We start from the raw sequence: 27,148 nt of genomic DNA, 5'->3' as shown, positions 1-27,148 counted from the left end.
TGGTCGGGCGGTCTGTCTCCTGGGTTAAGAAATTATTGTTAACATGCTCCAGAACTCTCCTTGACTGCTTACAGCTTGCTGTGCTGCTTTTCCAGCAGGTGTCAAGGTGATTGAGTTTCCCCATCAGGATCAGAGCCTGTGAGCGTGATGCTGCTTGTAGCTGAAGAAAGAACACCTTGCCAACAGGCGCTGCTTCGTCAGGCAGCCTGTAGTAAACATGAACAGTGAGGTTTCCTATGTTGTCTTGGCCCCTAATTTTTACCCGTATGCTCTCAACCAGTTCATCACTGTTTTCAAAGGCAGCTCTGTGTAGTCAGTCTGTACTTTTCCACAGAGAGCAACTCCCCCGCAGTACTCCAGTCGTGTGATTCATCCCTTCACGTTTCAGCGATAGCGATTAGATCATAGCGCTCTAGTTGCACAACAAGTTCCAGCTCCTCCTGCTTGTTACCCATGCCACATGCATTGGTATATAGAGGCACTTCAGTGGGACTATCAACCTTGTCACCTCTAGAGGAACATGCCTAAATTCCTTTGAGGCATTTCACAGGTGTTTCCCTGTTGGTTCCTAATACATCAGCAGCCCCTGCCTCTTCTCTGTTGCTCAGATTTCAGTCCTCTTTCTTTCCCTGCTTGGGGGAAAAGTCAGACTTTCTTACCCTGCTTGTGCTGGTGAATCCCATCAGCTTCCAAGAGACCAGGCTTCTCAAAGATAGAGTAGTGATCATAGAAGCCAAAACCTTCAGTATGACAGCGGCCACGCAGCCAGGCATTCACCTCTTCAATTCATTACCTCCCTTCTCTTACTGAGAGGCCAGAGGAGAACACCACCTGTGCTCCTGATCCTTTACATTGCTCCAAGGGATATATAGTCTCTCAATGGTTTGAAGTTGCCTCACTGCGGTCTCATTGGACCCTATATGGAATAGTAGGAGCAGATGATAATGTGTAGGATTTGCCAGGCTTGACAGCCTCTCAGTGACATTGTGAGGTTAGTATTAGCACAGTTCTCCACACTATTCAGAGACAAATGTCTTGTTATAGCATGTGATCTTAAAGATACTTAGCAGTAATACTAAAAAAAAAAAACACCCCACCCCTCTGAATATATATTATAGTTAAGGCCTTGTTTTTAGATTTCTTTACATGAGATATTAAAGACTTTAATTTTATTTCCAGCGCTTTACAATATTGGAGACATGGTTCATGCAGCACGAGGCAAATGGGGTATTAAAGCCAACTGTCCGTGTATCAACCGGCAGAACAAATCGGTGTTGAGGCCAGCTGTCACTAATGGAATATCACAGGTATGTAATTTGAGGCTGAAATTACCTTGTTTGACATTATATTTTTAAGATCTATTAAAACGTTAGATCCTTAAGAGTAATCTGTTGTGAAACACAAACTTAATTTTCTTCACGTGTATTCTGAGTGGTTTAGCTCAGCAAAAATCTTCCGGGACATTTTTCAGGGATGTGTGCTGCAACTGTTATTTACCAAATGGATATTTGGGCTAATACTCTTATGTGGAAGTTGGGTAGGAAGCCATTCATACTGATGCTGTATCTTAAACCACTATGACTACCTTGCAACATGTGCGTTTATTTTGTTCTGCTTCTGGAATGTTACGCCAAATCTAGAACAGTTCTGTTATTTTTCACACAAAAGTCCACCTGTAAAAAAAGAAATTGAAAAGCCTGTGTTTGCATTAAAAGATGACTAAAAGGTGACATGATAAGAATTCACACCACAACACAAGCTCTAATGTACACAGAGAAGAAGCTCCTGTACTCTGCTGCTACGTAAGCTTGGAGAAACTCTACTGTGCACTTAAAGCAAACGAACAAACAAAACCAGCAAATAAAACGTAATGCATTGGATAACTAAAATGTCTCCCAAGTCAAACTCTTCCCTTTATTCAACATTTAGCAGTTGTTTATATTTTTGTTTTAGCTTCCAACTGTAAATCCTAGCGCATCAGCCTCTGGAAACGAGAGCACCTTTTCCACTGGAGCAGGGACAGCAGGAGTGGGGCAACTAGAAACGGACACTGTTCCAAAATCCGAAGCAGCTGATAGTAGGATAGAAGAATCCACAAAAACAGAGACATTACCAACCAATAACACTGGTGAAATAAAGACTAACAGACCACTCTGTCCAGAAACAGCTCCATCGTCAGCCTTACACTGGCTTGCAGATTTAGCAACGCAAAAAGCAAAAGAAGAAACAAAAGGTGAGCAGAAGACATGCCCTCTGGGGTTGGAATTAAAAGATAAATGATAATGTACTGCTTGGTTGCTGTTCTTTGTGGGAGTGCCTAGCCCTAAGTAGAAAAGAACACGGTTGGTTTTCTTCCTTTGCCTCTTAGAACCAGTTTTCTTTTACGGGCTTAGAAATACGCAAAGTTGGAAAGATGATGATACAGCTGAAGATAAAAATACTGTCTTGGCGCTCCCAGTTTATTTCAGTGCCAGTTCTTGTATTTATTTTCTAAGTAATAAGCAGCTGGTATCTTGATGTAAAATGATAGTAAGTAATTTCAGATGCAGCTTTGTCACTTTATAACTATGGAAGTAAATAAAGATGTTTTGTATGCTATGGGAAGAGTGCATTTCCAAAGAATTGAGAGAGAAGAGTCCACTTTGGAGGGTCAGATGAAAGCTTGGAACTTCTTTAATATTCAGTAGTTTGAGTGTCATTCTCAATATGAAATAACTGTTTACAGAATACACTTCCCAGTTGTCAGAGGTAGCATGACTAACACGGGATTTTTTCTTGTCCTTACGTCTAGCATGAACTACTTTATATGTCGCTGTTAAATGTTCATGATGCTTCCACTAGTTTTCAAGGCTTAGTCACTGTAATATTTTGACTACGCTTAAAATCTGAAATATTTCATATTGAAACATTAATTCAGAAAGTCAAGGAAATGTTTTTTTTAATTGAGTCTGTTACAAAGTTGTGGTTTCTTGTGTATCAAACATGTTCAGATTAGATCTACTGTGCTATTCAAAACCTTAACAGCATACTAAGGGTAAAATCTATATGAAGTATATGATGTCTTTGATTCTTTTTAGGGTGCCTCATTCACTGTTGCAGTGATAATTTACCACAAGATTCTGTCAATATCGTATTTAATGCAAGAGCAAATAATTTCAGAGAACTTTGTGGTCATTTGAACTTTGCCTTTTTTTCTTTTCTTTCGTGTTTTTTTTTTTCTTTTTTTTAAATGTTTATGTTTACCTTGCAGAATCAGGATCACTGAGGTCAGTGCTTAATAAAGAATCCCATTCACCCTTTGGATTGGATTCCTTCAACTCTAGCACAAAGGTTTCCCCACTAACCCCAAAGCTGTTCAATAGCCTCTTGTTGGGCCCCGTGACATCTAGCAACAAAACTGAAGGCTCCAGCCTCAGAGATCTGCTACACACAGGACCAGGAAAGCTTCCTCAGGTCCCTTTAGACACGGGAATCCCCTTTCCTCCAGTCTTCTCTGCAGCTTCTACGGTAAAGAATTTTCTCTTCCTTCAATGATATCTGTTCTAGGAAAGAATTTCATGGTGATTTAACAGTTTTCATCTAAATGTTTTTATAGTATATTATTCCTAAATGTTGAAACAAATGCAATATCTCATCAAAACTCACCACCCCACAAAGTTGTAGAGAATTGTGATGCTAATTGTTAGTTTGTGGTTTGGTTTACTACTGGTGTGGAGAAGCTATTCCTTGCAAGATACCAAGAAAGTGAGTTAAATGCAGTCTTTAAGTTGTTTAAATGATAATAGGCATCCCTATAAAAGCTCACTTTAAATTCCACATCTTTAAAAATATTGCAAAAGCTTACCACAGAAAAAGACAAAAACCTGTGAGCAAACCAGTTCCTGGAAAAAACTTATGTACACTTGAAAGGCATTTAAGATAAAATATGAATTTAAGAATTTAAGGTGTAGTTGCTATTCCTGGATGCTTATTCTGGAATAAGGATACTTTGTTTCTCTTTAATCCATTTTGGAGGAAATAACCTTCAAAAAGACTGAAAAAATCAATGATATTTGAAATGGTTAAAAGCATTTAGTTTAAGAGAAAGACAAATTCTGTGGAATTTATCAAGGCTTAGCTCTTCTTGGAGAATACTTTCTCCAAAAGCTTAGGCATGTAGAATGTGGGGAAGATGATGAAATGGCTTGTCTCGTAGCAGAATTTTTTTTCCTCTGTGACAGGAGAAAGGATAGGACCATAATAATAGTTCATGTTGTTTGGTTTTGGTAGAGGGAACTGTACGGCTGTACAGGAAAATATGTCACTGCTACAGGAAAGTGAATCCAATAATACTTCCACCCCTGTCCCCTCTCATCACTGAGTACAGGTGAAGAAATTGTGATCACTTGTTTTAAAGCAAATTATTCCTTCAAGGGTTGAGAAGGGAGAGCCTTTCTCAACCTGCATCCCTATCCGTGCAACTCCAAGAATTCTCTCACCACGTTGAATCAGATCAATCGTGTAATGTCTTTTTTCACTTTCTTGACTTCTGGTCTTCACAGAATAATTTAGATTTGAAAGAAACTGTAGGGAACTCTATTCCAACCCCCCACTTGAATGCGTGTATGCTTCATATAGAATATACATGAACAAAACATACCTGAGAAACAACAGTTGTGTCGGTCAAATAGAGCGGAATAATAAACTGCTACTCATGAAGAGAATCATCTCGGTGTTTCTGGAGCATTGATGTCCTGTTGTGAAGAGTAGTTAGCATTGACTGTAATCGTTAAACTGCATTTTATTTATTTCATGCCCTCTAGAGAGTCAGCGTAAAGGTATGCTTTTAAGACCATCCTAAGCGGATGATGCATAAGACAGGCTGTAGAAAACTGATACAATCCCAGGCAGCAGAACAGGCCGGGGTCTGCCTCACAGGCGCAGAGCCCTTCTGAAAGGAGCCCAGGGTCCTTGGGGGGAGCGGACGGAACTGGAGCCAGCGCTGCGCCCTCGCACCTGCAGGCGCAAGCTGTCCTGGGCTCCTCAGGAACCGTACAGTTGGAGCGCATTGGGAAACATGATCATTCCGCTCAGCACTTGTTAGGCCACACCTGGATCACTGTTTCCAGTTTTGGTCTCCCCAGTTGAAGAACAACACCGAAAAATTGGAGGGGGTCCAGTGGGGAGGCATGAAGAATGGTTAAAATGTGGAGAGCTTGACACATGAAGAAACGTTGATGAAACTCGTTCTCCTCATCCTAGAAAAGAGAATGCTTTGGGGATCTGATCGATCTTATATCTAAAAGGTAGTTGTAGAGAATATGGAGGTACTCCTTTCACAAGGATGCATGATAACAGGGCAAGAGGCAACGGACACAAGTTGCTTCAGGGGAAATTCTATCTCAATAGAAGAAAAAAAATCCCACTTCACATTCAAGCAGTGGAATAGGCTGCCCTGAGAAGTGATGTAATCCCCTTCTCTGAGAAGTTAAGGCTTGACTTGACCCAGCCCAGGGTAACTTAACCTGATTTCAACAGAAAATTATACCATGTGATCTCTAGGTCTTCATTCTGGCCTAGGCTCTTCTATAATTCCATAAATGTTATTTACTGAATGAATATCTTCAGTTATGAATACTGTTATGTTTTTAGATTGATAGCTTTTGCCTATGGTAAATTTTCTGTCTATTGAACTTTTATTTTAAAGATGGCAAAATTGTCCCAAGTAATAGTGTTTTGCTGTTACTGTTCACTCAGCCACCAGTCACTGTCTTTTTTGTGTTTTGGTGTGGGTTTTTTTTTTTTATGGGGGAAGTGTTGGTTGGCTTTTTTGGCTAGAATGAGAAGCTCTTTGCCCCTGCCCATAGATGTCTTGTGAATAATGATCCAGTTAGTGTTTCTCTTCTGTCGAATATATGAAATACATTTAGTGTCTTAAGTATCTTGCTATAGCCAAGGCCTATAGGCAGGCTTTTTTTTTTTTAAGTTAAGAACACAATTTAAGATAGTGTCGTTAATCTCTCTTGAATTTTAAACATCCCTTGAGGAGTTTTAAATGTGCCTTGAGGAGCATAGACGCCACAACCAGAGAGGCTGTCTGCTAATGTTTCTATTAAGGTTATACTTACAGGAAGCACTTTCTCCTCTCTGTCTGTCGCTGTTTACTTAACGTTCCTGTATTTGTCAATTTACCTGTGCCAGGATTGACTTCACTTAGTCATGGAATGAGGAAAGTGGGGAAATACAGTTGAGATATTAATGAAGTTAAGAAAAATATAAATAATTTTTACCATTAAAGTAGCAAAGCTTAAATCACTTAAGTTCCCTACTCCATGATTGTTTGGAGTAATATTTTTCTAGATAGCCTGTAGCAGGTTATTTTAAATTTTACTACTATAAAACAGGGCCATAGCTGCTTCTGTTCTTTCTGGATACTTGCCTGTCTATGAGCTGATTTGTTTACTGTTGCATGTTTTTCTAATAGCAAGATGTCCGTGACTAAAATCTGAATGAGAGCAGATATGCATTAATACGTATGTTGTTGCAAGACTAAACTTAACTTTTGGATTTACGTCTTCTAGGGGGCCAAAGGTAAAGCCAGCCTGCCTAATTTCTTAGACCATATCATTGCTTCTGTGGTGGAAAATAAGAAGACATCTGATGCTGCAAAACGAGCTAGTAATTTAGCTGACACACAGAGAGAGGTGAAGGAAATGGTAATGGGCTTAAATGTACTGGATCCACACACTTCCCACTCTTGGCTGTGTGATGGTAGACTGCTTTGCCTTCATGATCCCAGCAACAAAAACAACTGGAAGATCTTCAGGGAGTGCTGGAAACAAGGCCAGGTGGGTGATGACAAATAGCCAACCCTTACTGCTTATAAATATCCTGAGATTTTAACCTGTACCTTGGTTATTGATGAGTCCGTTCAAACTTTACCGTTGCTCTTGAGTGAATATGATGAATGCGGATTTCACCTGTAGCGCTAGACACAGGGGACGCAGCAGCCCTCTCCGCTCCGTGCTGTACTGACTCGAGCCCATGTGCCCTTGCACATTGACCTTTTCTCAGCTTACCAGTATGAGGGTGTTTGCTGTGACAGCCTTTTTCGTTGTGCGATTTATGCGACACCTACTCTACTACAGCCCAGCAATGAGTCCACTATGATTTCTTCCATGCATCCTAGCATCTACCCCATACTTGATGCTTTATAGCCTCAGGGAAAGGTCCATTCCTTCCAGCTGCAGAATGTACAAGAATAAAAGTGCTGCAAGCAGTAATTTCTGCTGAATTTCTCCTGAGATTTTTGGTGTACTTGATGCAGTGTCTCATCCTGAGCCTACAGCCTGTGCGAATCCAAGTGTTGTTTTGAACTCAGCATCTCGTTTATTGAGCACTCTCCTGGATTGTCTGAAGGGTCATCAACCAGTTAGGCCTTCAGTCAAGAGACTGGACCTTAGAGCTGCTGCCGGCATAGCCACTTTTTCAGATCTCAATCCATAGTGCTACAGCTTAGACTTCTCCAGAGAGTCATAAAGATTGGCCTGGTCAAACAAGCTGAATCTTAAGAAATGGGTGAGTAGCTGCTGTTGCAGAGGAAGTGTACCCATAGCTCTAACAGAATGTGATGTCCATCAGTGTTCAAACTGTGTTCTTGGCACTTTGTTCTGCAGCTACCTCTGACACCGTTACCTTTGCAGACTACTCGGAATTGGGACCATTGGTGCTACACAGTTACGTCCATTATCATCTTTTCTGGAGAAGTCCTTTTTGTCAGCTGTTCTGTTGTTATTGTGCTAATGCTTTTAGTGCTCGCATTCTGTACTTATTTGTGGTTGCTCACAAGACATACAGACTGCTGAGCTATGGCAGAGGAACAGATCAGGCTGCATGTTCCTCTTCTGGCATTCAGGGTCCATTCCTGCCAGAAGTAGAGTACTTCTCGGTTGCTTAGCCTGTCCCACGGGACTGCACATTCTCTGAGTTGCCTGGGCACAAGCATAACTAGTCATGAGAACTGCGGAGAGGATCGTGGCACCACTAACCAGAGAGTTACCAGTTCTTGTTTCTGACTCCTCTAGCTAGCTCCTAATATGTGGAAGAGGATACCGTGCAGCATACCCTCGCTTGTCTGACTAGAAACTTGGCTTGCTGCTGGTATTGCCAGCTTTCCTCCTAGCTGCAGTTATCTTTTTGTCTTGATGTTTTTTCTTTTGTAGTATGCAAGGGTCTCTTCTTTTTTTGAACCTCTTGCATCTTTCTGATTTATAAAGGATTTTGGATCATTCTTTTGCAGTGCTGTAGTGTCAGTCATCTGCCTGCCTTGACCTTAGTTTCTGGTCAGTATACTCTAATTATTTTCCCAACCCTCTCTCTCAGCAAATAATACTGTCTCTTTGAGGAGGATCCTAAGTATTTTGGAAGCTACTTACAAAAGATGTGCTTGTCAGTCTCTCTGCAAATGAAACTGGTTAATCACCAGATGCAAGATGCTGCCCTTGGCTGTGGGGTTCTTGGTTGTTAACGAATCCCGAGAGACTCCTTATGGAGTCTAGAGATGTGATTACTGACCTTCTTTCAGCTGCGTAGCTTGCAGTGTGCATCGCCTTCCAAGTTGGTGCACGCTCTGAGGCTCTGGCCACAGTTGTCACGCTCATGTACTACTTGTGGCCCTCTATTTTAGGCTTTGCCCCAAGATCTGCTTATTGATGCTTTTGGATGACTTTATCATTCAGAGGACCCCTTGTATAGCAACAGACTAAACAAGTCCCTTGCTCCTTCAAGGATTCTCCAGTGGTGTTGCGCACACATGAGTTTCCTGCTGAAATGTGGAAAGCAGCCTAACTGAATCTTTCATTCCTGCACAGGTGACCCACGCAGGCATCGCTGTCTTAATAAGGCTATTCTAAACAGAATTTCTTCAAGCAGAGATTCTCTCAACAAACTCTGCTCTGTCACAGTTCTCTCTTGGCTGACATCCTCCTGTAGATCCCAGCAGTACCTTTAAAAGTTGAGAACATTGCCATTATCCCCCAAATCACGTTCCCCTTCCCATTTTGTGGGCTTGAAAAGGCTATTTGGAAAAAAACCCCTTAGCTACCCTCCCAGCACAATAAATGCACACTGGACACTAGATCTGAGCCACATGAAGACCTTAGCCTTGGTAGCCTCCCAAATTGTTAAAAGAGAAAATTCTTTTCCCTTAATGTTTGGATAACGAATGGCACTCTTGCAGCGTCATGCAGAAGAGCAACATTTTCTAACTCCTTTGTCTTGCAAATTGTCAGAAATAATTTAAACTCTGTCTGATCCCAGAATTCACAAGGAGACCATAGCATTAATTCTTGATGAAGCCGTTCTTAGAGTGCATTTTACTCTCCTGAACACGGTGGTTGTTCTTCAGGGGATACTGTCAGGATTCTCATCCTATAGCAGCCTGTTCTTTTCTGAATTTTCATGCGAGGCTTTCTCTTTTTTGAGGTACTGAAGGTTTGGGGTGGTGTGAGAGATTTTTATTTGTTTTCTCCTTGTAGTCTGAGAGCAGATCTGGCAGGAAGTGTTTACCAGCCAAATCCGCTGTCCTTTTATCTTGCAACCCTAGCTGTGTTCTTCACCGGAGAGAACATTTTCTTTCTTCCACGAGAAGTTCTCTGCCGAATAGCTGGAAGCGTTCCACTAGGTTGAGTAGATTTTTATATTATTATTATTTTTTAATTGTTATATTCAAGTGGTCAAGTGAATACAGCAGGGATCACAATTTGTCATTATTTTCCTGGACTGAAGAAGACTGGTTTATCCATCAGCTTAAGTCTACCTGGCAACAGTTTCCGCCCATCCTATTAAAGGTACTGTTATTTTACTCCTCATCCATGATCCCTAGGTTTTTGTAGAATATGATAAAAACCTTTCCGTTGCCTTAATGTTATGATTCCAGCTGGGATCATGGAATATATTTAAACTTGGGATCAGTGTATCTGCTCTGTCATCTTAGGGAGGTTTGCTGCTTGTCAGGGCCTCAGATTTGGGACATAGTGGAAAGACTGCCAAATCTTGTCTGTCCCTCAGACATTTACCTTCTGCTGCTCTTCCATATTGGCATGAACAATATTACTGGGGAGACCCAGACAGGATCAAGAGTGACTGTATGGCTCTGGGAGTAGTGGTCAAGGCCACAGAGACCAGGTGTTTGGTTTTTTTTTTTAATCCTGCTGGTGAGGGGCAGAGAGGTGTACCAGTCCTGCAGTGTCAGCCATTGTTTGCACATCTGCTTTTGACAACAGAATTTGCGATTTTATGGTTACGGGAACCTCTTTGAGGATTGAGGACTGCTTTGAAGAGATGGGATCCATCTAAGGGGGGCAAAAGCATCTTGGGCAAAAGCATCTTTGCCAACAGGCTGGCCAACCTGATTAGGAGAGCTATAAGCCAGGAACGACAAGGGAGGGAGAGTATAACCAGTGATCAAAAAAGGGATTAGTTGATTGGGTTGGCAGGCAACCAATGTGGAGTGATGTGAACAGGAGAAATCTCAGACTCAAGGAAACAGGGATGAAAGATGTCCACCTCAAACACACACAAGTAAGGAACTGTGTACATCACAGCATTGTGAGGAAAGCTCTTGTACCGTTTCTGGGAAATGAGCATGACTAGGTGTCTTTCTGAAGTGCCTGTACATTAGTGCAGACAGCACAAGGAACAAACAGGAAGATGTAAGCATGCAGTTGCATGTCCACAATCTCATTGGTACGATGAAGTGGTGGGATAGCTCATGCAACTGTAGCAAAGCAAGAGATAGGTACAGGCTGTTCAGGAAGGCCATTTCAGGAAGGACAGGTCAGGAAGATGAGGAAGGAGCATTGCTGTTTATGTGAGGGAGTAGCTGGAATGCATGAAAATACGTAGGAACAGATGATGAGCCATTTGAGAGCTTGTGGGCCAGGATCAGTGAGCAGACTAACATGGGCAATGTTGTGGTGAGTATCTGCTGCAGACCACCTGATCAAGAAAAAGCAATAAGGCTTTCTTCAGACAACTGGAGGAAGCCCTATGTTCACATTTCCTGGGCCTCATGGAGCCACCATGATATCTGCTGGAGGAACAACACAACAGGTCACGGGCGCTCCTGAAGTTTTCTGGAGTGCATTGATGGCAACGTCCTGACAAGGAGCCACTTAGGGAAGGGCGCTCTGCTGGACCTCATGCTTAAACACAAGGAAGAACTGCTTGTTGATGTGAAGGTAAGGGGCAGCTTTGGCTGCAGTGACTATCAGATGATAAGGTATGGTTCAAGATTGTGAGAGGAGGGAGCAAAGCAAAAAAGCAAGATCACAAGCCTGGGCTTCAGGAGAGCAGACTTCACCTTTTCAGGTACCTGCTTGGAAGAATCCCATGGAATATGGTCCTGAAGAGAAGAGGGTCTGAGGAATGCTGGTTGAATCATGCTTAACCTGCCTCATAGCCTTCTGTGATGAGACAACTGGCTTAGTGGATAAGGGGAGAGCACTGGATGGCTTTTATCTTAACTTTATTAAGTCTTTTGCTACTATCATAATGTCATCACACAAACTGATGAAGTACGGACTAGATAAGTGGACAGTGTGGTGGATTTAAAACTGACCGAAGTGCCATGCTCAGAGGGTTGTGATTGCAGTCGCTAGTGGTGTACTCTAGGTCTGCATGGGGTTGAGTACTATTTAACATCCTCATTAATGACCCAGATGGGACAGAGTTCATATACCATCAACAAGCTTGCAGATGATACAAAACTGAGAGGAATGGCTGATACACCAGATGATGGTGCTGCTATTCAGGGGGACCTGGACAGGCTGGAGAACTGGACCAAGAGGATTCTCGTGATGTTCAGCAAGGGAGAACGTAAAGTCCTGCACCTCAGGAGGAATAACAGTCTGCAGCAGTACATGCTGCAGGGCAGCTGACTGGAAAGGACCTGGAGGGTCCTTTCCCTGGAAGGACATTGGTGTCCCAGTGGACAAGGAGGTGCCTGTGAGCCAAGGATGCATCCTCGCAACAAAGAAGGGCAGCAGCATGCTGGGCTGCCTTAGGAAGAGTGTTGTCAGCAGGTTAAGGGAAGTAATCCTTGCCCTCTACTCCTCACTGGTAGAGGCCTCACCTGGAATGCTGTGTCCAGTGCTGGGCTCCCTGATACAAGATAGGCGTGGACTAGTGGAGCAAGTCCAGCAAAGGGCCACAAAGATGATTAAAGGACTGGAGCATTTTTCACATGAAGAGAGGCTGAGAGAGCTGGGACTGTTCAGCCTAGAGAACAGAAAGCTTGGGGGAGTGTGGAGAGGAAATTTTACCAATGTGTATAAATACCTGATGAGAGGGAATGAGGAACAGGAAGCAAGGTTCTTCTCAGCAGTGTCCACTGACAGGACAGGAGGCAATGGGCACAAATTAAAATCAATTAAGTTCAACCTGAATGCAAGAAAACACTTTTTTTAGTGTGAGGGTGGTCCCTTCCAACCACTGACTGTTTCTGTGGTTCCGTGGGGTTTTTTGCCTTTTTTTTTTTTCCTGAAGTCGACAGCAGTAAAGTTAACCCCTTTTTTGTTTTCTTAAACCTCACTCTTCTGGAGTTGAGCTGCTTTCTAGAACTTAAGGACTATGTTGTGTTATATTTGAAAACCAAGGCCATTTTTGTTATTCCCTAAGTTGAGTTTTTTCCTCCATTCATTTATGAATGAATAGTTGTCCTCACTTAGGGACTAAAATAGATACTAGTCCTGCTAGAGGCCGTTGGGCAATCCAGGTGAAGCAGTGGTTAGTTACTAGAGTGTTTTTAAACAACATAACTTTGGAGTTGCTGGTCTGTAGCTCTGTAGGTATATCTGCCTAATGTGCCAATACTACTAGAACATTTTGGGGCATCTGTGCTCCTCAGGGTTGTCCTGAGCTCTTCATGTGAGTAAACCCAACACCTTCAGATCATTGTTAATGAATAGGGCACAGCTTGGAATTGATTCGAACTTGCACAGACATGTGAACTGTCATCTGAGCATAGGTAGCAGTTACTAAACCTGAGAGTTATTCAGGTGGGGTAGTCCATGTGCAAGTTCACTTCATACCCTCTTTTCCTTTTCTCTAAGTCTTGTAACTCTAGAGATTGCAGGGTGGGAGGAACTGACAAGGTCTTGGCCAGTATTGGGAGGATTGTCTGGTATACCTTTTCCTAGTATTGTTAGTTTAGCAAATGCCTTAAGCATTTATAGGGAGAGGCCACTCAAATCTCAGAGTGACATGTATGTATACGTGGTTAGCCTAAACATCTTAAAACCCCTTTTGTAAGTGAATAGCCACTTTTACGCTACCTGGTTTTGTACTAGGGTATTAACGATGATCCACGATTATGCATAAAGAATGAGTGAAAAAGTTAAAAAATCCTTACCAGAATATGAATATTTCACATGAGAAGGCTTTAGTACAAAGTCTGTTTCTAGTGGTAGTTGCATTTGTCCATAAAAAAAGGAGAGGTGGTGGGACTCAACACCCTCTGTACTTCCACAGGCGGATTGACTTTTGCTGGCTGCCAGACCCCTACGCAGCCACTCTCTCGCCCCTCCCTTCTCAACAGGACAGGGGGAGGAAATAAGGTGGAAAAGTTGGTGGGTCAGGATAAAGACAGGGAGGTCACTTAGCGATTGCTGTCACGGACAAAACAGATTGAACTTATGAAAAAGTAATTTAATTTATTGCCAATTAAAAATGGAGTAGGATGGTGGGGAACAAAAACAAAGCTAAAATAACCTTACCTCTGCCCACACCTCCTTCTTCCTAAAGGCTCAACTTTACTTCTTCATCACTGACTCTTCTACCTCCTTGCCCCCCAGCCCAGCACAGGGGGGATGGAGAATAATGGGGGTTGTGGTCAGTTCGTAACACTTCATCTCTGCTGCTCCTTCCTCCTCACACTTCCCCCCTGCTCCAGTGTGGAGTCCTTCCCGCAGGATACCATCCTTCATGAACTGCTCCAGCACGGGCCCTCTCCAGAGGCTGCAGTCCTTCAGGAATAGACTGCTCCAGTGTGGGTCCCCAACAGGCCACAGTTTCTGCCAGAAATCTTGCTCCCGCATGGGCTTCTTTGCACGAGCCGCAGTTCCAACGTGGGCTCTCCATGGGCTGCAGCTTCCTTCAGGGCATCTCCCTCTGCTGCAGTGTGGGGTCCTCCACCAGCTGCAGTAGGGATATCTGCTCCACGATGGTGCTCCACAGGCTGCAGGAGGGCAACCTCCTTCACCATGGTATCTTCCATGGGCTGCAAGGGAGTTTCTGGAGCACCTCCTACCCCTCCTTCTTCACTGACCTTGGTGCCTGCAGAGTTGTTCCTCACATTTCCCTCTCCCCTGTCTAACCCCTCCGGCAGCGGTGGAGCATTTTTTACACTTTCTTATCGCAGAAGTGCCACCATGTCAATTATGGGCTCAGCTTTGGCCAGCGATGCATCTCTTGGAGCCAGGTGGAACCATCTGTGTCTAGCACGGGGCAGCTCCCAGCCTCATCTCACAGAGCCCACCCCTGCTGCCAGCACCTTGCCATGTAGACCTAGTACACTTGCCTTAGTAAGTCTAATAATACAATACTGCTTCTAAGGCAACTGCACGTGGACTGGAACTGAAGTTTGTTTTGACTCTGGTTATTTGTTTGATGCACAAAAATCAGACATGGGTGAAAATAGATTTGTGGTATTTTTTGTATGGTGGTAGCCAGGAGTCTCAGCTCTTAAGAAAGTTTGGCTGCATGTGTAAGAAATTTGGTTATGGTGGAGTAAGCATTCATCTTTGTATTCTCAGCCCGTGCTGGTATCTGGTGTCCATAAGAAGTTGAAGTCAGAGCTTTGGAAACCAGAAGCTTTCAGCCTGGAATTTGGAGATCAAGATGTAGATTTGGTGAACTGCAGGAACTGTGCCATAATTTCAGACGTGAAAGTGCGTGACTTCTGGGATGGCTTTGAGATAATATCTAGTAAGTAATATCTATGGCTGACTAGTTTAATTGAGCAGTTTGTCTTGCTACCTTCAACTCCTCCTTTTCCACCTATTTTCTCAAAAAATAATAATTAAAAAAAATATCCAAATAGCTGCCAGTCTCATGCAAAGAAGCCATTGCTCCTTAGATGTAGCGCACCCTAGAAAATACTTTACTGGTGAAGATTAAAGCAGGGCTGCCCAAGAAAATTTCATCTGTACTACAGCTTGTTGGTGTGGTAGTTTCGTGTGTCAAAAGATGATCCATTTTGTGGGAAACTACTTTTTTTTTTTTTAACTTTCCTCACTGAAATTAATCATCATTTACCGTTATTAAGACAGTAAGTAAACTGACTACCCTTACTCTCTGTCCAACCTCAAGATTTATTGTAAAACTAAAGGGAACCTGCAGAGCTAAAACAGACTGAGGCTTTTGATGCCAAAACTCAGACTTGGTTGAATAAATCAACTAAGTAAACTTAACATGGCAAATCATCATTATAGTAGATCACCTGCAAGTACAAACACAAGTTTATGTGTATTATGAATAGCAATGCTGTATGCGTACCTCATACGGTAACACATTACTTACTGCTTGAGTTCTTCTTTGGGAACACCTTCTGTCAAGCGTGGGTGTGGAAGCTAACCAGTTAAAATTCCTGGTGGTACAACTGGTCAGATTCAAGAGCTTCTTAAAAGCAGAGTGCTCTTTTTTAGATTGGATATACCTAGATCAGAGTGTTCTTATATTTACAGATGTTAGAGGTGTAATGGTTCATTGCAATGCTGCTGATTCTTAGCGTTGTATATAAAAATGTTTTCTGTATTTATTGCTTTGTGCACATAGCAGAAATGGTGAACTATTGGATGACTTAGTGGAATGTTTGTTCAACAGCAAACAAAATGATAGATTTGTAGACCAAGAATATTCCCTTCCCTAGTCATTTTCTAATCAAAGAGCTCCCAACTTTTGACTTGTTTTTATATGATTCCAGGTACAGGGTCTTGTATTTTGTACTGTTAAATTTCATACTATTTCTGTTGCTATTCAGAAATAAATAGCCTAGAAGGATATAACAGTGTGGTCTTCCTGTGTATAACGGTAAATGGTAAACTTCACAAACTCTTCACTTTTGTGCTAGGGTCATTCATGAAAATAGTAAATGTCTATGGGTCAAGTTATCTTTGAGAAATGTTACGTGTAGTTTGTCTCCAGGCGGATATGCTTCTTTCAGCAAAATCGGCTGCTGACTTTCTTTTAGACAATGCCTTTACCATACGTTGTATGAGACATGTTAGTGATCTGGGTTGGAAAATCTGATCACTTCTGCTAGTTTCTTTTAAATACATTTTATTTACTGCTTTTCAGCCATGTGCAATCCCCAGTTCAGAAGAGTATTGTTTGCTACTAGTCCAGAGATTTCACACACTAATTTATACGAAAACTGCAAATGATATAATGACTCTGACTTCTCTGCATTACATGAATTTTAGATTCCTCAAATATGTGGCTGGTTCACACACACGCACCCCACCCATGCATTTACTGAAGAGATGTAGAACAGCCACTGATTTGGAGGTGTTATTGAGATAATCCCATAATTATTCCGTATGATACTTTATTTTCGTTAATTTTAACTTGAGCTGTTGACTTTTAATATCTTTGATTTCTAAGTGGACTTTTGGCAGATCTAACTTTTTGTTTTGATCCTTCTTAGACCTGCATTTCTTTGCTGATCAGATGTTTTCTGGGTTTTGTCCAGTTTCGTGTAATTTGTCAGATCCGTGTGTTTTTCTCCAGGTAGCTCTTCACTCTATCCTTTGTGAACAGCCTTCCTACAAGTTTCTTCTCCTTGTTTGGAACAAAGATCCTTGATGAGTTCAAAATCTTGATAAGGGAAGTTCTGAAACATCTTTAAATTCAAGTCCTTGAGCTTTTCATTTCACTTGCCTCTCTAAAATCCGTAGCTCATCAAAATATGTTTTCTTAAAATCAGTTAGTTTGGTTTACATAGCTGCAGTTCTTAATTCCTTTTAATGTCAATAAAATAATTTTTATATTGCGAACTAAGGCTGTCTTCTGTAGCCTGTTGATATATAACACAGATGTGGTTCACAGGTCTCCAAGTCCTAGTTTTAGATACGCTTTCTCTTCTGGTGCTGTCAGCAGCTCTGCTGGGTCTGGGTAAGGTCGGTTGCTTTTTGTTTGGCTAACAATGTAAGGTAGGAAGTGGTGAAGGGTGTTACTTTCTGAGGAAAAGGGGATGTGAGGGTGTCAGACTGCAGCACACCCTGTTTTCCAACTGGTGGCTTCATGTAGAGTTGTGAAGAGTCTGGTAGAAGAGTGAACTTTGTTTCTCTCTAAATGTTAACGCTGAGTTGTCTAAGCTGCTGCACGTACCCCTCCAGATAGAGTCTCTCAGCCGTTGAAACATCTGAGGCAAAACAGCAGTTGATGTGGTCAGTGCTGTCATATTGTACATCCACTGTTGTGTACATAATGTCTTTCTGTGCTACCAGCTTTCTCTGTTACCACTCAGGACTCGCGTACAACTCTTGAAGTGGGGAACAAACGTTTGAATTCAGCACCCAGCTAATTTGAGTGCCTTCAGCAAAGAGGAATTTAAAAAACTAAAGGCTGTCTTCCTCAGTAACCTTTTAGCTTTTTTCAGTGTGGTATGCCATGGTTTCTTGCTTTATACTGAAGTTAGGGTTGATTTCAGAGCATGAACCAATAACTTTAATTTTATAGAAGCACCACTCTTGAAATGAAAGACAAAACTCCTCTAGACTTTAGTAAAAGTAGTAAGGCAGAATGCTTTGGAAAGGCTTATTTTCAAAGTTGAATACAAACTATTCTAAAACTTGGCAGCTGTGCAAAATCTGTCAGACTTCTGCTGTAGGTAATGATATCTATATCTAATTGTTAAAGCGTTGTTTGGTCATACTATGATAAGGCTTGGAAGCCTAAACTAAAATCAGTATCCTTTTTACTGCGCAATGTAAGAGATCTTGCTACAAAAGACTTCCAGCTTAAATAAGGTAATGGGCTGTGGTAAAAAGATATTACATAAAGAAATCTTAATTTGTCTCTTGCAGAACGGCTCAGGTCAGATGATGGTCAGCCAATGGTACTAAAGTTAAAGGATTGGCCTCCAGGGGAGGACTTTAGAGATATGATGCCTACAAGGTCAGTAAACCTCAGTATCAATGCCTACAGGATTGCTGTAGGCACTACAGGAGGAAAACATGCCTTTGTTCTTTTTGCTCTCTAGGTTTGAGGACTTAATGGAAAATCTTCCTCTTCCTGAATATACCAAGAGGGATGGCAGACTGAATTTGGCTTCTAGGCTGCCAAGCTACTTTGTCCGTCCTGACTTGGGTCCCAAAATGTACAATGCCTATGGTATGTGGGAATAGTTTTGCAGATGTTCATTTTTGCAACTCTTTATTATACCTAGGCCATATGCAAGGCAGTGGCATTAATCAGAACTCAGTGTTTATCCTAGAGCACGCTATCATTTTTTTTAATTGGTCCTGCGATCTGTTTCTATGCTAGTCCTTTCTCTGTCAGATGTGCCCTTTTTGCCTTGTGGTTTCCAAGAGATGTACGTATGGTAAGTTAAGTTTGCAAAAAGTATTATTTAATACAAATAGTAACCATAATAGCCATACAGGGTTCATGGAGAAGTTACTATTTTTTGAGACCAGTTGATGCATTTGAGAGGAAAATTAGCCAGCTTCTGGGTGCTTCCATCTGTGCGTTCATGTTTCCAACTAGAGCTGTAATTGTCTTCATCCTTGACTAACAACACAGACCACAGACAACATGCAAGACAAAACCGTCACCATGTTCAGCTACCTGAATTGGATAGTTTTGTTCCCTTAAGACTGTAATTATGTAGTAGGTAAATAGCACAGAAATGGAGGAAGCCTTTGTCTGAACACATACCCTGCACGGGGCCATGAAGCATGAAATTTCAAATGATTGTCAATATAGCAGAGCGGCGGGGATATATGAACAAATAACGCATGTCCTATCAACTTGCACGATTTCAGTTCCTGAATGTACTGACTTTGAGGTCATGGCTAAAAGCAGGTTTTGGAGACTTTTAATTTAAAACAAATGATTGTTAAAGCTCCAGGATAGTTTTAAATAACCAGTTGATTTGGAAGTACATACTTCTGCAATTTTAGAGTAAGATAAATAACAATTAAAGTAGTTGCTCTTTGTATATACTGAAAAATGTCAAGTGATACTGATAAGGAAAAAGTTGCAGCCATTTTGCAAAGCAAGTATGTGGAAGCAAACTTACCCTAATGTCACTTCGGTAGTTCTCTTTGAATGTTGATGAGATGGGCGTGCGGGGGTTTTAAGGTTTTGCATTCCAATTATAGAGACCCCTACAGTAACTACTCGCATGAGGACATGAAAGATTTTTCATTGTTTTGTCTCTGTTTTTTTTTTAAATGTTTTAGCTCAGTGGATTAGACTTAAGTCATGAACCAACATATTGCAGTTCTGAGAAAGTGTTTGTGGGGTTATTTTAGGGTTTTTAGCAGTACGATATCACAAATAAGAGTTAAAAAAAAAAAAGGGGGGGGGTTGTGAACTTAGGCGAATTGAGCTTATTCAGTATTTAATGGTGTTCAGTGTTCTGGTTTATGTATTACTTGACACGTAAGTTGAGTGAAGAAGGCTGTACACCAAAGAGCTTATGATGTAATCAAGCAATACACGTATGAGTGCAGCAAGAAGCAAGGTAATCGGTGATGGCGAACTTGTCTTTGTGTATTGCTGGCTGGTAGCAATGGAAGGAATGGATTGATTTTGTTGAATTTATCTTAAATGTCAAAGTTTTATTTTCCTTTGTACTAGAGTTTGTGGAGGGAGTGTTGATGGTATTTTTTTAGCATAGAATGTAACCCTCTGTTATTTGATCCTTCTTAGATGTATAGGTCTTGATCTAAAGAGAGAAAGTATTACACTTTGTTTACTTTCAAGTTAAAAGTTTCAAGAAAAAAATGCAGGTTGGTCTGTCTTCAAAAAGAGTTTTGTATCTTTTTGCTCTTAGCTGCTTTACAGACAAATTAAAGAGCGAACCTGGATATAAAAACAGTAATTCTGTCTGTCGTGCGGAAGAGTAACTTTTCTAGCTGTTAAATGTATTTTGTTTGTAAATATATGGCTTTGTTTTCTGAGTGTGTGGTGGCAAAGAGTTCTCAATAGCAAGGTAAAGTCTTTTACGTGCTTAGCATTTTAAAGCATTAAGAATGAAAAATTGTGACTGAGGCTTGATTCTTAATGTGATATTCCGTTACCTAAATAAAAAGACTGTTTGCAGAAGTTAACTGGGAAGAAATCTCATTCCTTTCAACAGGTTTTGTGTGTAAAGGACCCTTAAATATTGACCAATTTTTATATATAAATACCTGAACTGTTTAACATAAGACTTGCCGTTGATGTTGTATTTGTGTTTCGCAGCATATTCGGTGTGACTTAGACCACTAGCAAATAATTAAAAAAGAATGACGGTTGTTAAATTATATCCTGCTGCATCTGGCAAAGCACAGTTTTAAAGTGGAGGTCCCTTACTTGAGGGCAGTAATTAACCAATCTTTTGTGAATTTGTTTTTTGAACCTATATATTATGTTTATCCAAGTTTGTATTTCAGTTGTGCTTTCTTAAAGTTCATGTTACAAACTGTCTAAATTAGCTCCTGTTCTGGGTCTGTTAACGACAGGTACTGTGCAGTGAGTTGGGTTCCTGTCCCCAGAAGCTTGTATTTTAAATAGAAAAGAGATAAATATGATGGTGATCCTAAAATATAACCAGTAGTCTTGTGGTCATACTTATGTTAGTGTTTGGTGATACAAAGATTTTTTTTAATATTTTAATCTTTTTTCCCCATGTTACTTGCTAGAGGAGATGGTAAAGCAAAAGTAGAGAGAGAGAGAGAGCTATTGAAGGGTCAGAGGAAGAGAGAAGAATGTGTTATGTGAGAAAGTGAAAGAATTAAGCAGCAAACGTTTGAAATCTTTCTCCATTACTCATAGCCACTTGAGAGGGGTAAGATCATCCAATGTACAAAGGTATAAGCAATTGAGAGTCTGCAGGTGTTTTTCCTTACTCAGTTGTAACTCCGTTGTTAATGATGAGTTGGACAGTAACTGCTGTGAATTCAACTGATCATATGAATTTTACAGCTGAGTATGTGAAAATAATGAACTGCTGGAGGGTTATGCGTGTAACAGTCCAGTGACTTGCTGCACGCGGCATGATGCTGAAGCCACTTACAGCAGTCGGGGTTTCTCTTGTACTTCCAAGCAAAGGAAAACAGTGCCAAAGAATGACTACTAACTTGTACTATGAAAGCTAAGTTCCGTACTATGACTGTATAAATGACCCTCAGAGAGACAAAATTGTAAACTACGTGTTCAGGCTTTGGTTTTAAAATGCTTGTTTTGTTATCAGTAAGTTTTTTACTTATGCCACACATGACATGAAAATAGCTACTTCAGCTGCCCTTTGACATTGGTTTCTGCTCTCATTGCTGTGTAAATCTAGCATTCTAGAAAGATTTTTCAGGCAGGTTATTTCTAAAAGAGCTTAAATAGAATTTGATTTTATTTTACACTCTATTATAGGCTTAATTACTGCAGAAGACAGACGAGTTGGCACCACAAACCTGCACTTGGATGTATCTGATGCTGTTAATGTCATGGTGTACGTTGGGATTCCCATTGGGGAAGGGACCCATGATGATGGTAATGTTTGAGGAAGGCTGTTTTCTGTCCATTAAAAATCAATTGTGTGTGTGAGAAAGAAGACTGTACCTTTTATTGTTTAAGCTTGTCGTAACCCAAACATACAAGGCAGTTTGCGACATCTGCAACACATATTTAGAAGTGCAGTAATGCTTCATTGGTTCCCAACTGTGGAAGCAACAGAGTTTTGCTAGAAATTAGATACCTCCCTGAAGAAAGGAGGAGAAAAGGTGATAAGTTACTCTTTCTTCTCCTTGTATTTGAATAATTGTAGTTAGTTCAGTTTGAGTTCATGACTGAGCTTTGTCATTAGCTCTCGGTTGACACACTTCCTGAATTTTGTTAAGGTGAAGCTTGACGTGTGTAGAAAGGGTACTGTGTGATGCAGCAGTTGCAGTAGCAATGTGACTGGATTTAGCGATTCAAAATGCTTCTCCTTCTTTTATGTGTCAAAAATCAGAAGCTTTGTAATCGTATCACTTTTATGTGCATTCCCCTTTCAGAGGTTCTGAAAACAATTGATGAGGGAGATGCTGACGATGTAACAAAGCAGCGAATCCATGAAGGAAGAGAGAAACCAGGAGCATTGTGGCACATCTATGCTGCTAAGGATGCTGAAAAGATACGGGAACTTCTCCGGAAGGTATGTTGGTTACAAAGGAGGCTTGAGCCTACAGAATTCTTTGGCTAGCTTGCTTACAGCAGCTGAATGATACGAATTGCTACCAACATCAGCTGCATAGGTATTCCGATGCTGTCTTTGAGGACATTAATAGTTATTATGTTCCCAGATTTTTCAGCCTGGTCCAGAATCTTCATAGTAATGCACATGTCACTAGTTAAGACCTAAATGAGCTTAATGAAAGTAATGTCCTACCTTGAAATAGTTTATGTTTGTGTGTCTGTGAGCCAGCAATATCAAGGTGCTGTATCATGGCTTCACCCCGACCCTATCTCTTGGCCCTAGGTTGGAGAAGAGCAAGGCCAAGAAAATCCCCCAGATCATGACCCCATTCATGACCAAAGTTGGTACTTGGACCAGACCTTACGTAAGCGACTCTATGATGAGTATGGTGTACAAGGCTGGGCAATAGTGCAGTTTCTTGGAGACGCTGTGTTCATTCCTGCAGGTGCTCCCCATCAGGTAAGTATGGCAACTCTAGGCTGGATTAACAAATAGAATTGAATTTGAGGCACAACAGAACTGCGATTTCAGAATAACTCTTAGTTAATATTGCTGACTTAGATTCTTTTTTCTATGTATGCAGTTCTTACAGAAACTATTTGAATTGGATCATAGTCATTATATTAGTAAAAAATACATAAATACCTGAATGACATGTACAGTACTGTGGTGGAATTAAGAAAAAAAAAATAGGGGGAATGGTGAGAAAACACTTCTGTGTAGTAAAACTTCAGCCAAGGGAACAGAATTCCAAAAAAGTGTGGAGAACAGTAGAGAACTTTCTTTAGGGAACACTAATGTATGTGGGAGAATAGGGAACGTGAGATACCACACATTTTGTTCTGGTTTTAGTGTTGGACACAATTCTGTGTGAGATCAAACAGGCTTAAGTTCCTATTTCTGTACAGTAAATGTGGAAGAACCCAACATATGTGGTGGCATGGGTTTTTGGGGTTCTTTTTTTGGTTTTGTATGGTTCATTCGATCTTGATGTATTTATTGTTTGATGTGGGGGTTTTTTAGGTCCATAATTTGTACAGCTGCATTAAAGTGGCAGAAGATTTTGTATCGCCAGAACATGTGAAGCACTGCTTCCGTCTGACCCAGGAGTTCAGGCATCTGTCTAACACTCATACAAACCATGAGGACAAACTGCAGGTAAGCATTTTATGACAGTAGCCACTAAATATATCCTGTGCTTTGCCAGCTTTGTTCAGCACTAGAAACATGTGGCCAATGATTTAAGAAAAAGTAACAACTTTCTCCAACTTCGGAGGTTCTTATTTGATAAGTATTTAAAAAATAATGAATGCACCTATGTCTGCAGTATTACGTAAACAAAAATTAGTAATAAACTTTTGAATTTCCAGAGAACTTTCCCACTAATGGACTAGTGCATGTGTCAGTATTAAGTTTTTAAATGGCCGAATCCTGAATGACAGTGAAGCATAGCAGAAAAAAAAAAATATTAAAAAGGAGAAAGCAGTGCTTTGTTTTGAAGAGATGTTTATTTGACCAAGGACGCTTGTATTTTTTTCTTTATTGCTTAAAGGAAAACTGCTCTGAAAGTGCTTATTTAAATCCGGGATATGGTTCAGCGGTGGACTTGGCAGTGTTAGGTTTACGGTTGGACTTGATGATTTTTTCCAACCTAAACAATTCTACGATTCTAAATTAGTCTCAAACAGGAAAATTAAATGTGTTTTGGTTTGAAGAAGTGTGACTGCTTAAACTAATAATTATACACAGAACATACTATGCACTGAAGTAGTACATTATGTATAAGACAGTAAGTTCTACAGAGAGAGTACTGTAGGAGACCTTTTTTGATTTCACCTATGTACGCTTCTGAAAAGTTAGTATCTAGTTAAATCTTGTTGCCAGCATTTTTTGTGTATTGGTAATCTCATCCATGTAAAAGGAAGGAGGGTGGAGATCCACACAATGATTGTTCTTGCAAAAGTGAGTACTCAGCATACAGCCATTCTTCAGTATGTCACCCAAGAATGTCAGAACTTACCATGTTAGGTCTCTTAAACAATTCAGTGAAAAGTTGCTATAAATTTCTATATGGATTTGCACATGACTTTAAAGAAGTAGGATCAGCTCTCATTGTGGGGATCCAGCTTCTAACACTGTACCTCTTCAGCTGTACTGATACAGATGTGGAAGTGTTTCTGTAAATAAATAGGTTGTAAATGAATAATGCTTATTATTAAAAAAAAAAAAGGAAGAAAAAAGTAACTGCTAGCAAAGTGGAACTCAGTGCTCCTGTGGAAAGGATTACTGGCTGTATTTGTACCTTGCAGCCAAACTTTAGTGGTTTTCTTTGTAATTTTTCATGTAATTTTTATAGTATTTATAGAAACATTTGTCTCTACATATATTAAAAAAATACACAGAGACTAACTGTCACACATAAGTTACACAAAAGACTGAGATCACATGTACATCAGGAAAAAATGATGGTGTTTGGCAGTTAGTTGAGCAAGTGCAATTAAGCTACTCACGTAGAGGTGAAACTGTTCCATTCAGTACCTAGAAACTGAATACAAATAATTCAGATCAGAAAAATCTGCAACAAGATAGAGCTTTGTTAAATAGCTAAGTGTGGAACAGACTGCTGTGAGTAAGTACTAGTGGATTTTTCATCTCTGATCTTGCTCACCTTTCTGGAAGATGCACAAGTTATAAGAATTTCTAACCTCCATACAAAGACAACAGGATGATGATTTGTTGCATTATCTTAATTTACATAGAGTTAAACCATATGATTTTCTTGCTCCTTTTGGGTTTGATTCATGTGAATGTGTAAGTGGCTCACATCACAGGGACTTCATAGTGTACTTCCTCTTGCCTCTCACAAAAGAGACTTTATCTTAAAATAACATGAGTAAATATATGTTGTTGGGTTACCAGAAAATGAGTTAATAAATCAATGCTGGTGTCTTAAAATATTTGTCGTGTAACCGTGACAGATAAAATTTGTGCTGTTGATATCCTGAAGCAGCAATAGTATATATTTTGTGTATACTTGCCAGCTATTAGGAATTCATCTGTCAAAATTGATTGCATAGGTATCTAAGGCTGTCCTTGTTAGTCTGTAGAAGTTTATTTATTTTTTTTTTCCTGTTACAGGTGAAGAACATTATCTACCATGCAGTGAAAGATGCTGTTGGCACACTGAAAGCTCATGAATCCAAACTAGCCAGATCGTAGGAATTGCTAATTCCAACTGCCCTGTGAAGTCAGCCTCTTGCTCACAGCATATACAGGGACTGCACATGACTGCCTCTGCAGGAGCGGAGGCTTCTCACTAAGAGCTGGTGTGGTCAGTATTACACACACTCTTCAGCCACTGTTTTCTACGCTGCCTCAACACTGAAGGTCTAGTGGAAGGTCGCACTGTTACACGCCGAATTCCAGATTCTAACGAAAGGTGCCATGTCCCTTTCCTGTGGCCTTTTGCAAATTGGAAGAACATGGAAACCACTTGGTGTTCCTGCATATTATGATTAGAAATGGTATAAAGAGTGTGGATGTGTTTTTTTTCCTCATGCCTAGTTAGTCTCCACGAAGTTAGAAGGAATGTGCTGGAGGTGGGTTGTCCTGCTGCAGACTTAGTTGATAGCTGCTGAAGGAGTGTGACCAACAGTAGCCCAACTGCAGAAATTTAAGCGAACTTCCCATGCGAGATACAGGCCAAGGAAAAGAATAAAGCTATTCTCTGCACTCCCCTTCTTGTAGCCGTTTCTCTATACACTGTAGAGTCGCAGAAATAAAGGGAGAACCCACTTTTTTTCCCCAGGAGACTCCAGAAATAGGAGAATTGTGTATTTAGTGAAAAACTAGGTTTGTAGTGAAACAGTTAATATTTCATGAAAGTAGATATTTTTAGTATTTTTGAAGTACCACAACTGTTCCTGGATTTTCAAGGAAAGGCGCATTACATTTAGTCTTCCTTTCAATAAAATCAAGAAGAGATTTTTAGAAAGCAGTCCAAAATAGCACAAAAACAGCCAAAGGAGAGTGAATAGAAATTGACACCCCACCTCCCTTGCCCATATTCCTCGCCCATCTCCCCCCCTCACCCTACGCCACCCTGCTTCCTCAGAAGGAGAAATAAAAAGGAGTATAAACTCTGTTCTCATGTGGAGATGTTGTACATCTCTCCCTGCACTGGTGACCGCAGGCAATAGTTCACCCAATACCAGTGCTAGCTGAAAACATCTATCCTTTCCAAAGTGAAGGAAAAGTTAACTTTCAGTGTCAACTTTGTCCAGAACTATTTTAAGTAAAATGTTCCTGCTTGATAGAACTGTATTCAGAATTTACTAATGTCAGCATTGATGCAATGGTTTTCATTGTCCGGGTACATGGGGAAATGTATCTACCTTATATCCAGCTGTACTGTAGTGCCACCTGCAGGCCTGTTAATATGTTCACGGTTATTTCATTTTTTTAAAAATAAAAGTCATTTACTGTAACAGCCTGGGCAGTTTCTTTCAGATTTGTACACTGATCTCCCTGCTTCGAGTTTGTCTCAGCTTCTCCCTCTGGTAGTTTAGGCCACCTCTTGATTTCTTGCCCTGTGTCTGACCAGAAGGTTTGGGTGTTTTATGCCTGGTGTCCTGAGTACGTGCTGGGAGCATACTGAGCTACCTGCAGATTCTTGGTTCTCAGAGATAGTTTGGGTAGAGGATCCGTCTTGTCATAAACAACATCTCT

The 27,148-nt window shown here is 40.7% G+C and overlaps 1 protein-coding gene across 2 annotated transcripts in view; it reads left to right on the top strand.

Moving 5' to 3' along the window:
* KDM3B (lysine demethylase 3B) overlaps positions 1-26,912 on the top strand; it is a 64,301-nt gene extending 37,389 nt beyond the window's left edge. Inside the window, exons 13-24 of one of the 2 annotated variants that reach the window (XM_074604490.1) lie at positions 1,180-1,307; positions 1,954-2,233; positions 3,251-3,507; positions 6,561-6,827; positions 14,793-14,964; positions 18,066-18,156; positions 18,242-18,372; positions 21,616-21,735; positions 22,239-22,378; positions 22,703-22,879; positions 23,444-23,578; positions 25,559-26,912. In XM_074604490.1, coding sequence (XP_074460591.1) covers positions 1,180-1,307; positions 1,954-2,233; positions 3,251-3,507; positions 6,561-6,827; positions 14,793-14,964; positions 18,066-18,156; positions 18,242-18,372; positions 21,616-21,735; positions 22,239-22,378; positions 22,703-22,879; positions 23,444-23,578; positions 25,559-25,639 — 1,979 coding nt within the window. In that variant the 3' untranslated portion in view covers positions 25,640-26,912. The remainder of the gene's footprint in view (positions 1-1,179; positions 1,308-1,953; positions 2,234-3,250; positions 3,508-6,560; positions 6,828-14,792; positions 14,965-18,065; positions 18,157-18,241; positions 18,373-21,615; positions 21,736-22,238; positions 22,379-22,702; positions 22,880-23,443; positions 23,579-25,558) is intronic. The other variant, XR_012589548.1, reaches the window with a different exon arrangement.
* The last annotated feature ends 236 nt before the right edge of the window (positions 26,913-27,148 follow it).

This window comes from Larus michahellis, chromosome 11 (genome assembly GCF_964199755.1).
Source record: "Larus michahellis chromosome 11, bLarMic1.1, whole genome shotgun sequence".
NCBI classification, from domain to species: Eukaryota; Metazoa; Chordata; class Aves; order Charadriiformes; family Laridae; genus Larus; species Larus michahellis.
Note: the sequence above shows the minus strand (reverse complement) of the source record. Positions and strands in the feature narration are given on the sequence as shown.